At 36.4% G+C, this 12,658-nt stretch overlaps 1 protein-coding gene across 1 annotated transcript; it reads right to left on the bottom strand.

Moving 5' to 3' along the window:
• Nucleotides 1–1,436: 1,436 nt before the first annotated feature.
• LOC143224117 (uncharacterized) lies at nucleotides 1,437–4,018 on the bottom strand. Its single transcript, XM_076452573.1, has 2 exons — nucleotides 3,654–4,018; nucleotides 1,437–1,771 (listed from the first exon to the last, which is right to left on the bottom strand). The coding sequence occupies exons 1-2, from the start codon at nucleotides 3,835–3,837 to the stop codon at nucleotides 1,626–1,628; spliced, it is 330 nt and encodes a 109-aa protein (XP_076308688.1). The 5' UTR covers nucleotides 3,838–4,018; the 3' UTR covers nucleotides 1,437–1,625.
• Nucleotides 4,019–12,658: the final 8,640 nt, after the last annotated feature.

The following is a 12,658-nucleotide window of genomic DNA, read 5'->3' as shown; positions in this document are numbered from 1 at the left end:
TCAAGATATAAGTTTACAGTTGTATAGACCTAGACATCTGTAATGAATAGTTTGTTTCTGACATGATATTCCTTTACTTTCAACAACTACTTTAAGAATTTTGTGTTCAGAGGCTTTAACGATGCCATGACAAGTAGGTTGAACAGTAAATAATGTATTTTAGCCTTCAAACAAGATAGAACTAATAGCTAAATACAATTTGTAATCTGCATCAGTGTAAAGTAACAATTGAGTAAATCACAAATATATGCAAAGATAAATATCATGTATACATAACTGGTAAAAATGAGACAAATTAGAATTCCGAATATTTATTAAGAGGAACTTTCTGGTCAATAAGCTAAAAATGTCCAGTTTTTTTATTTTTCTCATATTTTTTGATAGTCACTTTTTATGTATGTATTGGTTCGGTTTATTTTGAATTTCGCGCAGAGCTACTCGAGGGCTATCTGCGCTATCCATCTCTAATTTAGTAGTGTAAGACTAGAGGGAAGGCAGCTAGTCATCACCACCCACCGCCAACTATTGGGCTATTCTTTATAACATTATAACGCCCTCACAACTGAAAGGGCGAGCATGTTTGGTGTGACGGGGATTTGAACCCGCGAACCTCAGATTACGAGTCGATTGCCTTAACCACCTGGCCATGCCGGGCACCATCAATGGAAAAATGAAAAAAATCGAATTTTCTTTTTCTTGCCAGATTTACAACAACATACCCAAACAACAAATCACTAGTAGTTGTAACTACATTTAGTCCAGACTGTATGTACAATCCTCAATCAACGATCTCAAATCTGCTAGTACCTATGTAGCTGCTTTTGAAAATGGTGCAACGGACGTTACCTAGCACCTCCACTCGGTTTTGTTACTTCCATTTCACTTAACACTGGCCAGGTGGTTAGGGCGATTGACTTGCAATCCGAGGCTTGCGGGTTCAAGTTGGTAGTAGATAGCGATTACTAGTTGCCTTCCCTTTAGTCTTACACTGTTAAATTAGGGACGGCTAGCACAAAACAAACAAGCATTCCAGGGTAACATTTGATAGGAGATCGCCCATAAAGAACACCGATATTTTGTCCTTACCTTGGCAGATAACTTCCTGAGCTAATGCTTTTTGAACACGACACAGATTAGTTCTGTATTTTAGTCAAAGGTATGTATTTTCAGGTAATGAAACCGCTACTAATAAAAAAAAAGCCGTGTAGAAAATTCTATTTTAAAACATTTTAGACACAACACGCTTCTTGTAAATCCCAAGAGCAGGCACAAAAGCCACGCCGTTACAACGGCTTTTAGAGTTTAACAATATTATGTTTACGTTTACATTTTCATTATAAATAATTCGTGTCAATATTCTGTAAAAACAACACGATTATAGTGTGCACTTGTTTTTTCAATCAACAATTTAAGGCAAAATGAGCGATTGTAACAAATATAGAAATATTCATTTATTAGTGATTACAGTTAAGTGTATACATTCGTATTACACAATAAGTCTTACGGGTCGTACTGAATTAGACACTATTAAATGTTTTCAACAGAAAGAGCAGTTTTGATTTTATCATAAAAAACACACCGAAAGAAATGTCTCACATAGAACATTCACATAAACTTCTGAACCCTCACACTTCAACACAGGACGTTTTACAGCCCATTTGGCCAGACCTACAACATCGATGGGACTTGGGACATTCTAGGTCTGATGAACACGCCGTTGGAAAGGATGGTAACAGAAATAAACATGGCTGAACATGGTGTTCTGGACATTCTGAAACAAAAACAAAATTAAAAGCTGAAACAATATCTTATATAATACAATGTCATACTAGGTATATAATAACATATTATTGGGTATATATACATATATATAATTATTATATTTCCAGCTCAATTTATGTTAATCTCTCAAGAAAGAAAGACTGCCATCTCAAAGCGTTCAGGTTATTAAGTTTCTCCAATATTACAATTTTCATTATCCTACAGTGTTTACGAGATATATAAATGTCATTTCCCCCCCTCAAACTCTAAACGAACAGTCTGAGAACCGTGAAACAACATTTTAAAAGCATAATCTTTTAGTGGAGTAAATTGATATTTGACAAACGTTTAACTCAGCAGATGTATGATATTTGGCATATTTTGTATTTTGACTGAACGGATCAGAACACCTATGTGGTTCACTTTGATTTTAAACTTACAAATACTGTATTTCAGAATGCCTTTACATTAAAGGTGTATAGTGACACAGAATACAAAATATTATTTATCGAATAAAAAATAAAATACGAGTACAAAAGCTATAATATAGCCTGAACTACATACGATTATTAAGATAATTAAAACTACTTCACCAAATGCATTAAGTTTGGCCCGGCATGGCCAGTTGGTTAAGGCAATCAACTCGTAATCTGAGGGTCGCGGGTTCGAGTTCCCGTCACACCAAACATGCTCACCCTTTTAGCCGTGGGTGAGTTATAATGTGACAGTCAATCCCATTATTCTTTGGTAAAAGAGTAGCCCAAGAATTGTTGGTGGGTGGTGATGACTAAATTAAGGACGGCTAGTGCAGATAGCCCTCGTGTAGCTTTGCGCGAAATTCAAAACAAACAAACAAGCTTACTATCTAGTGACAGTAAGATAACTTACAAACTGCGGTATACGAGCGTTTAATTATGCTCCTAGTGGCTCAGCGGTAAATCTGAAAACATATAATGCTAAACACTGGGGTTCCATACCCATGATTAGCACAGAACAGATACTACATTGTATAGTTTTGTGCTTAACTACAAACAATGGATACAAACTATTTAGTTAAAAATTTAGTGTAATATAACAGAAATGCTTTGTGATTAAAATCACACACATTTATATATACGTACACATATATTACTTTTTCAGCTTGATTTCATTACTATGCTAGCTTTTAGCGTTTAATATCGTAATATTAAAATAAAATTAAAACCATACCTGTCACAAAACACCACTATTACGCCTATTACGTCTTTAAAATTACATAATTTACATAATTCGTTAAGGATTTTCAATAATTAGATATTTCTCATATCCATTAACGACGACGCGTTTCGTTCAATCTAGAGCTCTTCTGGTCGACTGACATGTAACTCAATAGTGTCTGAAAAACTATTTACACCAGTTGTGCTTGCGAAAGGTTCCCGGAAATGTTTTAGTAAATAAAACCAAAATTAACAGTAGCAATCTTTTTTTTTTTTTTTTTTTTTTTTTGCTTTTGAAGTTCTTGTGTTCTATTGTGTTGTAACCTAGAGTGTGCATAATTTTTCTTGTATTTCATGGCATACATACATTTTACTGCCATTACGATTGCGCGAACTGCAACGTTAGGTGTCCCTTGTGTGACATCATTTTCGCGTATGCTAGTGGGAAATCATATATTTTCACTTCATATCATTAAAACGAATTATATATTTACTCTCAATACTTTTGTTACAGTACAATCTTTTTTCTAGATAGTATTTTCGTATAATTAAACTAAAATAATGTTTGATACATTGTACTGTAAAATGTGCTTATTGGCACTAATTTTTTTTGTCATTTTTAGCTGAAATATACAGTCAAAATTAATGTTACCGCATATACTACAATATGATAATAAACTAAAAACAAAGTCTTACCTCCAAGCTCTTGACATGAAATGCTTTTCTCGCAGCTTTCTCTACAGGCATCATCAAACTCCTTTCTTAAACATTGCTTTAAACAAGCACGATACTCATGGATACAAGATCGTTCTGTGTTCACACCACCTTGCGTGGAACGTAGCAAAAAGAAAAAGTAAGTAAGAAATAAAATACACTTCATTTTAGCAATTTACTTTTTGTTTAAATTGCGTTGTTAACTTGTACTCTATTGCTGACAAAAAGCACTCTGTAAGGTTACGTAGATGTCTTCCCACTGAATGCTATATCACATGTTATATCGAATCCTTAATAGGTCTCATTTATCTTTAGTTAGGTTTCTTAGAGGGCGCAACTTGACACACTTGGAACTATAATTGGTTTTAGTTTAGTTCCTAGGAGTGTTTCGTTTTCTCTACATAAAAACCAGTACAGTGGAAGTTTCACAACATCTAGGACAAGCCAAGTACTACTTTATTTTCACTTTTATGTAGCGCATGTGCTGTAATACAACGTTTCAATATTTGTCCTAATTTTTTTTTTTTCAGATTGTTTACGTATGTTCAATTTCCGACCTTTTTAACTAAGCAACACACACTTCTCAGAAGTGCGTTAGTTAGTTTTAAGATAACCAATCACAGGCGTGCTAAATTGGTACAAGTGATGCTGAAAGAAAGAAAGAAAAAAACTTTTAAAATTAAAAATATTCTGTATTACGATAAGGTAAATTCCAAGAGTCATTCATACTTTCTAAGAATGAACTACATTCATTAAATTAGTGGTGTGTCACTACAGGTACGAGCCGTGATACTACAAATGATCTCATGGTTCTTGGTGAATTGTTAAATCATTCGACAGTTCAATACTCCAGACTAGGACATAACCCTTTACAGGAATGATATTCATTTAGAATTATTGTAAAAATGCCTACAGCCAACAATATAACATTTCAATGTTTCCACAGACACGGAAGAATTAGCCCAGCAGTATGTTTAGGACAACAACAGTTTTCGCAACCACAATCCTAACCAACCCAATACAACACTTTCAATTGAAAAACTAAGGCTTTGATTACAAAAGAGAGCTCTAAGCCTAAAAATCTACACCGATTGAGCTGACCAACTTTCTCTCTATTGTTAACAAGACAATAAAAACAAGGCATCGAAAGTGGCGAAAGATCACAAGTGTCTAGTCATACCCTTAAATTAACAGATGTTTTCTGTTTCTGTACTTTGTATGTTAAGAAAAAAGGTAGAAGAAATTAGAATCTCAATAAATCCATTTGTTCACACATATTTTAATGTTTCCGATTCAGACCTAATGTCTTTGTCCATCTTTAGTTTACTTCAACGTGTCTTTGGATGCCGACATCCACGTGAAGTGAATGAGCTGAAGAAAGTTTGTCAAAATATGTGGTCTAACACCGACTTTGTCATCCTTCGCAGAATTCTATTCCTATGTCAGCTAACAGCAAATATGTATGGCCATTAGACTGATCCACGATAGAGGAAGTAGCTTCTTCGGTATTATGAGACTTAGAACAATTCTGTTTTAATAGCGATGTCTCTCGGTGAGACAGCGTTAAGTCTATAGATTTGCAACCTTATAATCAGGGTTTCGTTCCTTTCGGTGGACACAGCAGGTATCCCTGCGTGGCTTTGCTGTAAAAAAACACACACACACCATTTAATAAAGGATGAGTTGGCCCTTTGTTATTTAAATAAATACCTTCTTTGATGATTCTCTCATTAATCATATCAAGCTTCCAACACTTATATTTATCCACAGTCTAGTCTTCTATTACAATTAACCAGTCACACATTTTTTCAACCACGAGCGGGGCGAAGGAGGATTGTTTAACCTTTGAGAGCCCTTGGTGATTAATTGGTTCAACGGGCCCAATTAATTTCATATCAAAACAACTGCCAGATTGATTTGTTTTGAATTTCGCACAAAGCTACTCGAGAGCTATCTGCGCTAGCCGTCCCTAATTTAGCAGTATAAGACTAGAGGGAAGGCAGCTAGCCATTACCATCCACCGCCAGCTCTTGGGCTACTCTTTTACCAAAGAATAATGGAATTGACTGTCACATTATAACGCCCCCCACACCTGAAAGGGCGAGCATGTTTGGTGTGACGGGGATTCGAACCCGCGACCCTCGGATTACGAGTCAAGTGCCCTAACCACGTGGCCATACCGGACCACAAGTGCCAGAAGAAAAGGAATAAAGGATGATTAGTCTTCAGTGTTATAGTATTAACATAGTGCCATTTCTGCAGATTTTCCCCTAAAGTCTGATCTACCTGTTGAATTTTAAGAACTTAATCTATATCTGCATCAGTATTTTAAAAATACCAGTGACAAAAGGATTTCGTGCAGCATATAAAACTAAACAACTTGATCGAAGCATCCACGTAACGTGACTACGACTACTGTGAAAATGAGTTTCGAAATAACACTTACATGGTATTTTTATGTTTTATACAGAAGTTAAAAATCACTCAGAATTACAGTTTAAAGCACTATAAAACTACATATTGCAAAATCACGTGCAAATTTAAACCCAATGTGCCAATGTCTTACAATATTTAAAGAGAGGTTAGTGAAAAGGAGGAAACGGCCTCCTAAACGCCCTTGGCACCTGTCTCAGTACCAACTATTATACATGCAAACATTTCCTTATTTGTGTGATAAATTACTGCTGCAACTGGTACACTCTTGTTTGGTGAAGAGGAATCCACTTCATGAGAAATGAAGATTCGAGATGACTCGAACACTTAATGAAGAAAACTAATAAACATTCTATGTTTTTTTACAAACACCGAAACCAGTTTTAATCTTAGTAATTTTTACCATTTACAATGGTTGAAAATAAATATATATCCATAATTAATAATTAACAATTAATTGAAATATTACTTTTATTTCCCAAAAGACAAACAAAGGTAATCGCCAAGTCAGTAACATGACACACCATGACACGAGGATTTTTAAAAATTTCTAGAATTAAATACTTTTCACATGTTTTTGTTTCTTCATCTTAAACTAACAAACATTTGAGCACTAAGCACTCTATTGATATATTGATGTCTTTGACGTTCTTTTGTTTTTGCGGAAATTTTTGGTTTTAACAAAAAATGTCATTGATATATTTAACCTTGTATGTCTAGACACAGAGCCAGGTGTAAGCTGAGCTACAGCTCAGGGCCTCAAAATATATGGTTTCAGTAAGTAGTCTCTAATAAAGAAAAAATAACTTCATTTCAATTTTTTATTTTATCATCTGCATGGACGTTCGTAAATTGTTTTGTTTTTTCAGAGAGGGTGAAGTTTTCCAGGGGGTAAAGTAGTGTGCTCTTGTGAAATAAATAAAGGATTCATATACTGAATGAATAAAGAATTGTTTCTCATTTTCAAGAGGTACTTCTGTATCACCATGATCGTATGGAGCCTCAGAATGTCATAATACAGCACTGCAAGGAACAGGGGCGTAGATCCTGGTGGGATGGGGGGATACATCCCCCCTTCATTTTAGGTGGGGGTATGGTGAATACAATCACCCCTACAGTTTTGTCTGTTGAATTGTTTTATTGCATCACAGGCCTACAAATTGTGTGTTTGTTCTTGTGATTCTCGTATTCTTACCAATCGAATTACATAATTAGACCTAGATGTAGGCTTTTTCAGTAACCGAAATGTACATTTTTAATATAGACGAGCTTCTAAGCTTTTCGATCGAAGCGATAGTTCGTAACTATCAGTCAGTAGGCCTAAGTATACATGCAAGGCTTGCAAACACAATCACAGAATCTACCTACGCCTTGTACGTAGTGTAAGATTAAGTAAAATTTTGGCCTGGCATGGCCGAGCGCGTAAGGCGTGCGACTCGTAATCCGAGGGTCGCGGGTTCGCGCCCGCGTCGCGCTAAACATGCTCGCCCTCCCAGCCGTGGGGGCGTATAATGTGACGGTCAATCCCACTATTCGTTGGTAAAAGAGTAGCCCAACAGTTGGCGGTGGGTGGTGATGACTAGCTGCCTTCCCTCTAGTCTTACACTGCTAAATTAGGGACGGCTAGCACAGATAGCCCTCGAGTAGCTTTGTGCGAAATTCCAAAAAAACAAACAAAACAAACAAAAGTAAAATTTTCATCACAACAGATTGAACAGAGCATGAAATTCTAAAATATTACTCCCAAGCGTACACTCCTGTGATCTAGATCTGGCGGGCCATTTGTAGCTTGTAGCTGCATCAATATTACGTGTATATTGTGCGGTTTTCCTTCGCCATTTGTTCTTATGCATGTCTAGCCGGTTTTATTGTCGAACGCTTTACTCTCTTTAGCTACCGAAGCTGCTGACCATAGTGCACGTTCAGTGTACAGTTAACGAAAGGTCGGGCCGCTCGGATCCAGACGCGCCCTTCTCTGCTCCCTTTAGTCTGAGCCTCGATTTTACAACAGGGCTCATTAGACCTCTGTTTGTGGCCCTCATTAATCCATGTAATTTCAGATTATCACCGCCCTCTAATAAAGTGCTGATGCTTTATAGTAAAAAAAAACAATATATTATGTTATCGTTTGTTTGTTTGTTTTGAATTTCGCACAAAGCTACTCGAGGGCTATCTGTGCTAGCCGTCCCTAATTTAGCAGTGTAACAATAGAGGGAAGGCAGCTAGTCATCACCACCCACCGCCAACTCTTGGACTACTCTTTTACCAACGAATAGTGGGATTGACCGTCACATTCTGTTATCATAGATTGTAAAAATATTGTATTTTCTTGTATAATTAGAACACAAAAGGAGCGATTTCAATGGCCTGAAGCCTCTACTCGAATTGTATTTCTAGTTTTTGTTTAGATGTTTTTATTTAATAGACGTGCTTATAGACATTATATCACAACGTGTTTGCCTTTTGATGAGCTTTAACAGGAACATAATATATTTGTAATTGTTTAAGTATTTTTTCGAGAAACTTGCAATTACTTGTGTTGTAACTAGCACACATTATTGTCCCAGCGATGCCCAGGCGGTCGATCGGCTCGGTAGTCACTGTGAGGTTCGCGCGTTCGACTTAAATACATTGTACAGTTCAGTCCTACTTCCATTCTGTTCTATCTTCGTTCGTTGTACGTTAGAGTTTTTCAATAAAGACTGTATTTTAGCCTGTTGAGTCATCTGGGAAACAGATTCCAATTATGACAAGTAAGCGTGTGAAACTTTCCGATATTAGACAGTTCTGCAAGCCAGTTACAAGTACTACAAGTGACAATGCAGATGCAGATAATCCAACAACCTCAAGCAAAGGAATAGAAACTTGCCATACAGAGGAAATACCATGTTAATAAGAGGACGAGTCTGAAAACGCTTGTGCAACTATTGCACATCATGAAACAAGTTTGTGCAGTAATGAAACTTCTATTACTCCACAGATACAGTGTGGAAAGCCATATCATCCAGACGCACGACTAATACCACAACAGAAAACAAAATCTCAAAATATCAACTTCCAGAGCAAGTGGTTTGATGAGTTCCCATGGCTGCACTTCGACAATCAGACTCAAAAAGTCACATGCTTTCATTGTGCCAAGGCGAAAAATAGAGGCCTTTTAACAGGGAAATTAGAGAGGCCAGTGGAGTGTACCTTGATATCCACCGGTTTTTGCAACTGGTAAAAGGCAAAACAGAAATTCAACGAACACCAATCCTCCTCTCAGCACATATTCGCTATATCTCCAGAAGGTTCACTTGATGTAACTCCCGTGACTGTCCAGCTACATGATGGAAAAAAGTAGCAGCAGGAAGAATACAAAATAAGTCTAGCCAAAATATTCAGAAGTTTACGTTTCTTACTGCGTCAAGGTTTAGTATTACGTAGACATACTGATACGGAGGGGAACTTCCTGCAGTTAATGAAGCTCCTGGAAGAGGAAAATCCTGAGTTAACGGCCTACTTGTCAAAGAAAACCACATTCACATCACCCCAGGCCCAGAATGAAATACTGAGGAACATAGCACACGAAGTGCAGCAAAGTAAAACCTTTGCATTAATGGTTGATGGCACTCAAGATGTTACAGGTGCCGAACAGGAAGCAATATGTGTACAATACGTAGATGAGAACCTTGACGTCCACGAGACATTTCTTGGTTTGTACAGTGTTTCCAATACAACTGGTGAAACAATATCCTCGACTATACTTGATGTACTAACTAGACTCAATTTACCACTGTCAGGATTAAGAGCACAAACTTATGTTGGAGCCGCGAACATGAGTGGTGCGTACAGTGGATGCCAGGCAAAAATAAAAGAGAAGCAACCGTCAGCTTTGTTTTTTTACTGCGGAGCACACAAGGCTAATTTAACAATGCAACATGCAGTTGAAGCTTGTGAATGTGTTCGAGATTCTATCGAGTGGGTACATGAACTTGGTGTCTTGCTTCAGAGGTCAGACAAGTACAAGACAATCTTGGAAAATATTGTATCGTCAGACAGCCACAATGGTCCAGTTAAATACATCCGCCCACTGTGTTCAACACGCTGGTTGTGCCGCCTATCTGCAATTACATGTGCTAATGATCACTACAGTGACATTGTTCATTCTTTGTCTGAATTTTGTTTTTGAATTTCGCGTAGAGCTACTCGAGGGCTATCTGTGCTATCCGTCCCTAATTTAGCAGTGTAAGACTAGAGGGAAGGCAGATAGTCATCACCACCCACCGCCACTCTTTTGGGCTACTCTTTTACCAACAAATAGTGGGATTGACCGTAACATTATAACGCCCCACGGCTGAAAGGGCGAGCATGTTTGGTGCGACCGGGATTCGAACCCGCGATCATCGGATTACGAGTCGAACGTCTTAACACACTTGGCCATGCCGGGCCCTGGACAGTAGTAATAAATGCAGTAATGAGTATGTAATACGGTAGTTTTAAAATTAATTCAAGTGGTTTTATTTTGTCAATCTAAAGACTTTCTCTATGTCCTTCACTTTCCACCATTGGAAAAACCTGGCGTTTTATTGAAGTGCATTAATTGAAAAATAACTTAAGCTTGCGAATTTCAACTTCATAAAAGTTGTTTAGGTTTTAATAACTGTTTTTCCATAATTCAGCTACGGGTATTTCGAAAATTACGTTCATTTATTTTTCGATTACGAAAGTTTTTCTTCACAAATCGGGAAAGAAAAAGCTACTCTAAATCAGATCATATTATAATTTCGTTTTCCACAATGAACATTTTATATTGTTATGTTTGAGTTCTAAAACGATTGATAACACACTCACGTCATGATTAGTCTAGAAAAATCTACAACTAGCGGTTGTAAACATTTTAATCATAAAAAAATGTAATCCAATTTCATTGAAAATGATTCACTTTTGTAAAAGCACATATGTCGTTTCGGTAAAACCTGTATAAAACGGAGAAACATAGATATACGTTTTGGATTTAGCGTACTAGAATTATGTTAAAACATGCAAACATTTCAAGACAATAAAATCATCGCAGGCCTGTGTAATTTGTGCAACAAATAGAATATTAATTGAAAACTATTACGCTAAGTGCTCATAATTTCTTGAGTTAGCTGATCTTGAATGTTTCTCGAGCTCACAAGTTTATTTTGTCTCTCCCTGGTTTTCTATTATTATTTCAATGAGTTTTCTAACGATAAATGAATGCCATAGTAGATTTCTCTTCTCTTTTGAGTGTTGATTTATTCTATTGATTTTCGTACCTAACTGAAAGTGTAAGGGTATATTTTAGTATTTGTTCATTATTCATATTTTTATTTCACAAGCTTACAGAAAATTTAGCTGGTTATTTTGTACAAAAACCTAGACAGATGTACTATACGAAACGCTGCATCTGCAAATGTCCAAGATATATTTAATAAGTTGATTATTTTAATGAATGTTGATTTACATGGCCCAAAAGGAAGATAAGTGCGATGTTGTTATGGACGGATTCTTTTGTGCTCGACACTTGTTAAGAGCGTGTTTACACAAAACTTTAGGCAATAAACCACCTGGCTCAGTCATCAATGATTGTGTGAAAAAGCCAAAAAATGCAGCAGTAAACTGTTAAAAAACATGTTACATATATATGCATGTACATAGCTTAAAATTTATTCTCCATAACTAGTTTTAATAAAAACTTAAGTATTTATGTGTGTTTTTCTCTTATAGCAAAGCCGCATCGAGTTATTTTTGTAGCCCACCAAGGGGAATCGAACCCCTTATTTTAATGTTGTAAATCCGTAGAGATCGTCAAAAAAGCAGAAATATGTTGAATCAAAATGCAAAGATAATATTTTCAATCCTACAACTGGGGACTATAAAGAAAGTAAACAAACTTGGCTGGAAATAGTGTTTACATTATTTTATCAAGCTACAAATATCTGTTTTGACCCCAGTAAAGGTTATAAGGACTGTCGATATGGTATATTTGTATAAATTGTTTTTTTTCCTTTTGCTATACTTAGAAGTTCTTACTGAGAGTGATATTACCATTGCTGAGGATTGTGAGTTAGCTCCATGAAAAAAAAAAAAAAAACGTTTTTTTCCCAACAAAGAGAGACTTGTAACATAGCAGATTTATAGAATAATTAAAGTTAACAAGTTTACTATGTGCCCCTGGGTACAGAGGTATAAAGAAAATGCCTGTGTTAAGCGAAAGAAGGAAGGGGTAGGAAGAAATATTGTACATCAGTTGACAATCGTGTTCTAAAATACCTGAGCCTGCAGAATCATTTGCTGTGTTACAACGATCTCACAACATGATGAACAAAAAATAAATCCCTCCTCACCAACGAAATGACGCAAATGAAACTCAACTAGGTGAAACAGCATCCTGACTGGATTGACGCAATGTGGAGCAATGTGATATTTTCAGACGAGTCAAAGTTCAACTAACACGGGTATGATAGAAAACACTTTTTATTATGTTAGTGAAATATAATTTCAGCCGGTGTGTTTGAATGCAACAGCAGGGTTAGATGATATGAGGA

This window comes from Tachypleus tridentatus, chromosome 8, assembly GCF_004210375.1.
Source record: "Tachypleus tridentatus isolate NWPU-2018 chromosome 8, ASM421037v1, whole genome shotgun sequence".
In the NCBI taxonomy this organism is placed as follows: Eukaryota; Metazoa; Arthropoda; class Merostomata; order Xiphosura; family Limulidae; genus Tachypleus; species Tachypleus tridentatus.
This window is presented reverse-complemented; position numbering and strand designations above follow the sequence as displayed.

Bases quoted from the DNA above. Each gene is read 5' to 3' on its own strand.
- LOC143224117 (XM_076452573.1), bottom strand. From the start codon at position 3,837: ATGAAGTGTATTTTATTTCTTACTTACTTTTTCTTTTTGCTACGTTCC. The intron at 1,772-3,653 runs GTAAGACTTTGT...TTTTTGTTTCAG, and splicing joins TTCATGTCAAGAGCTTGGAG to AATGTCCAGAACACCATGTT.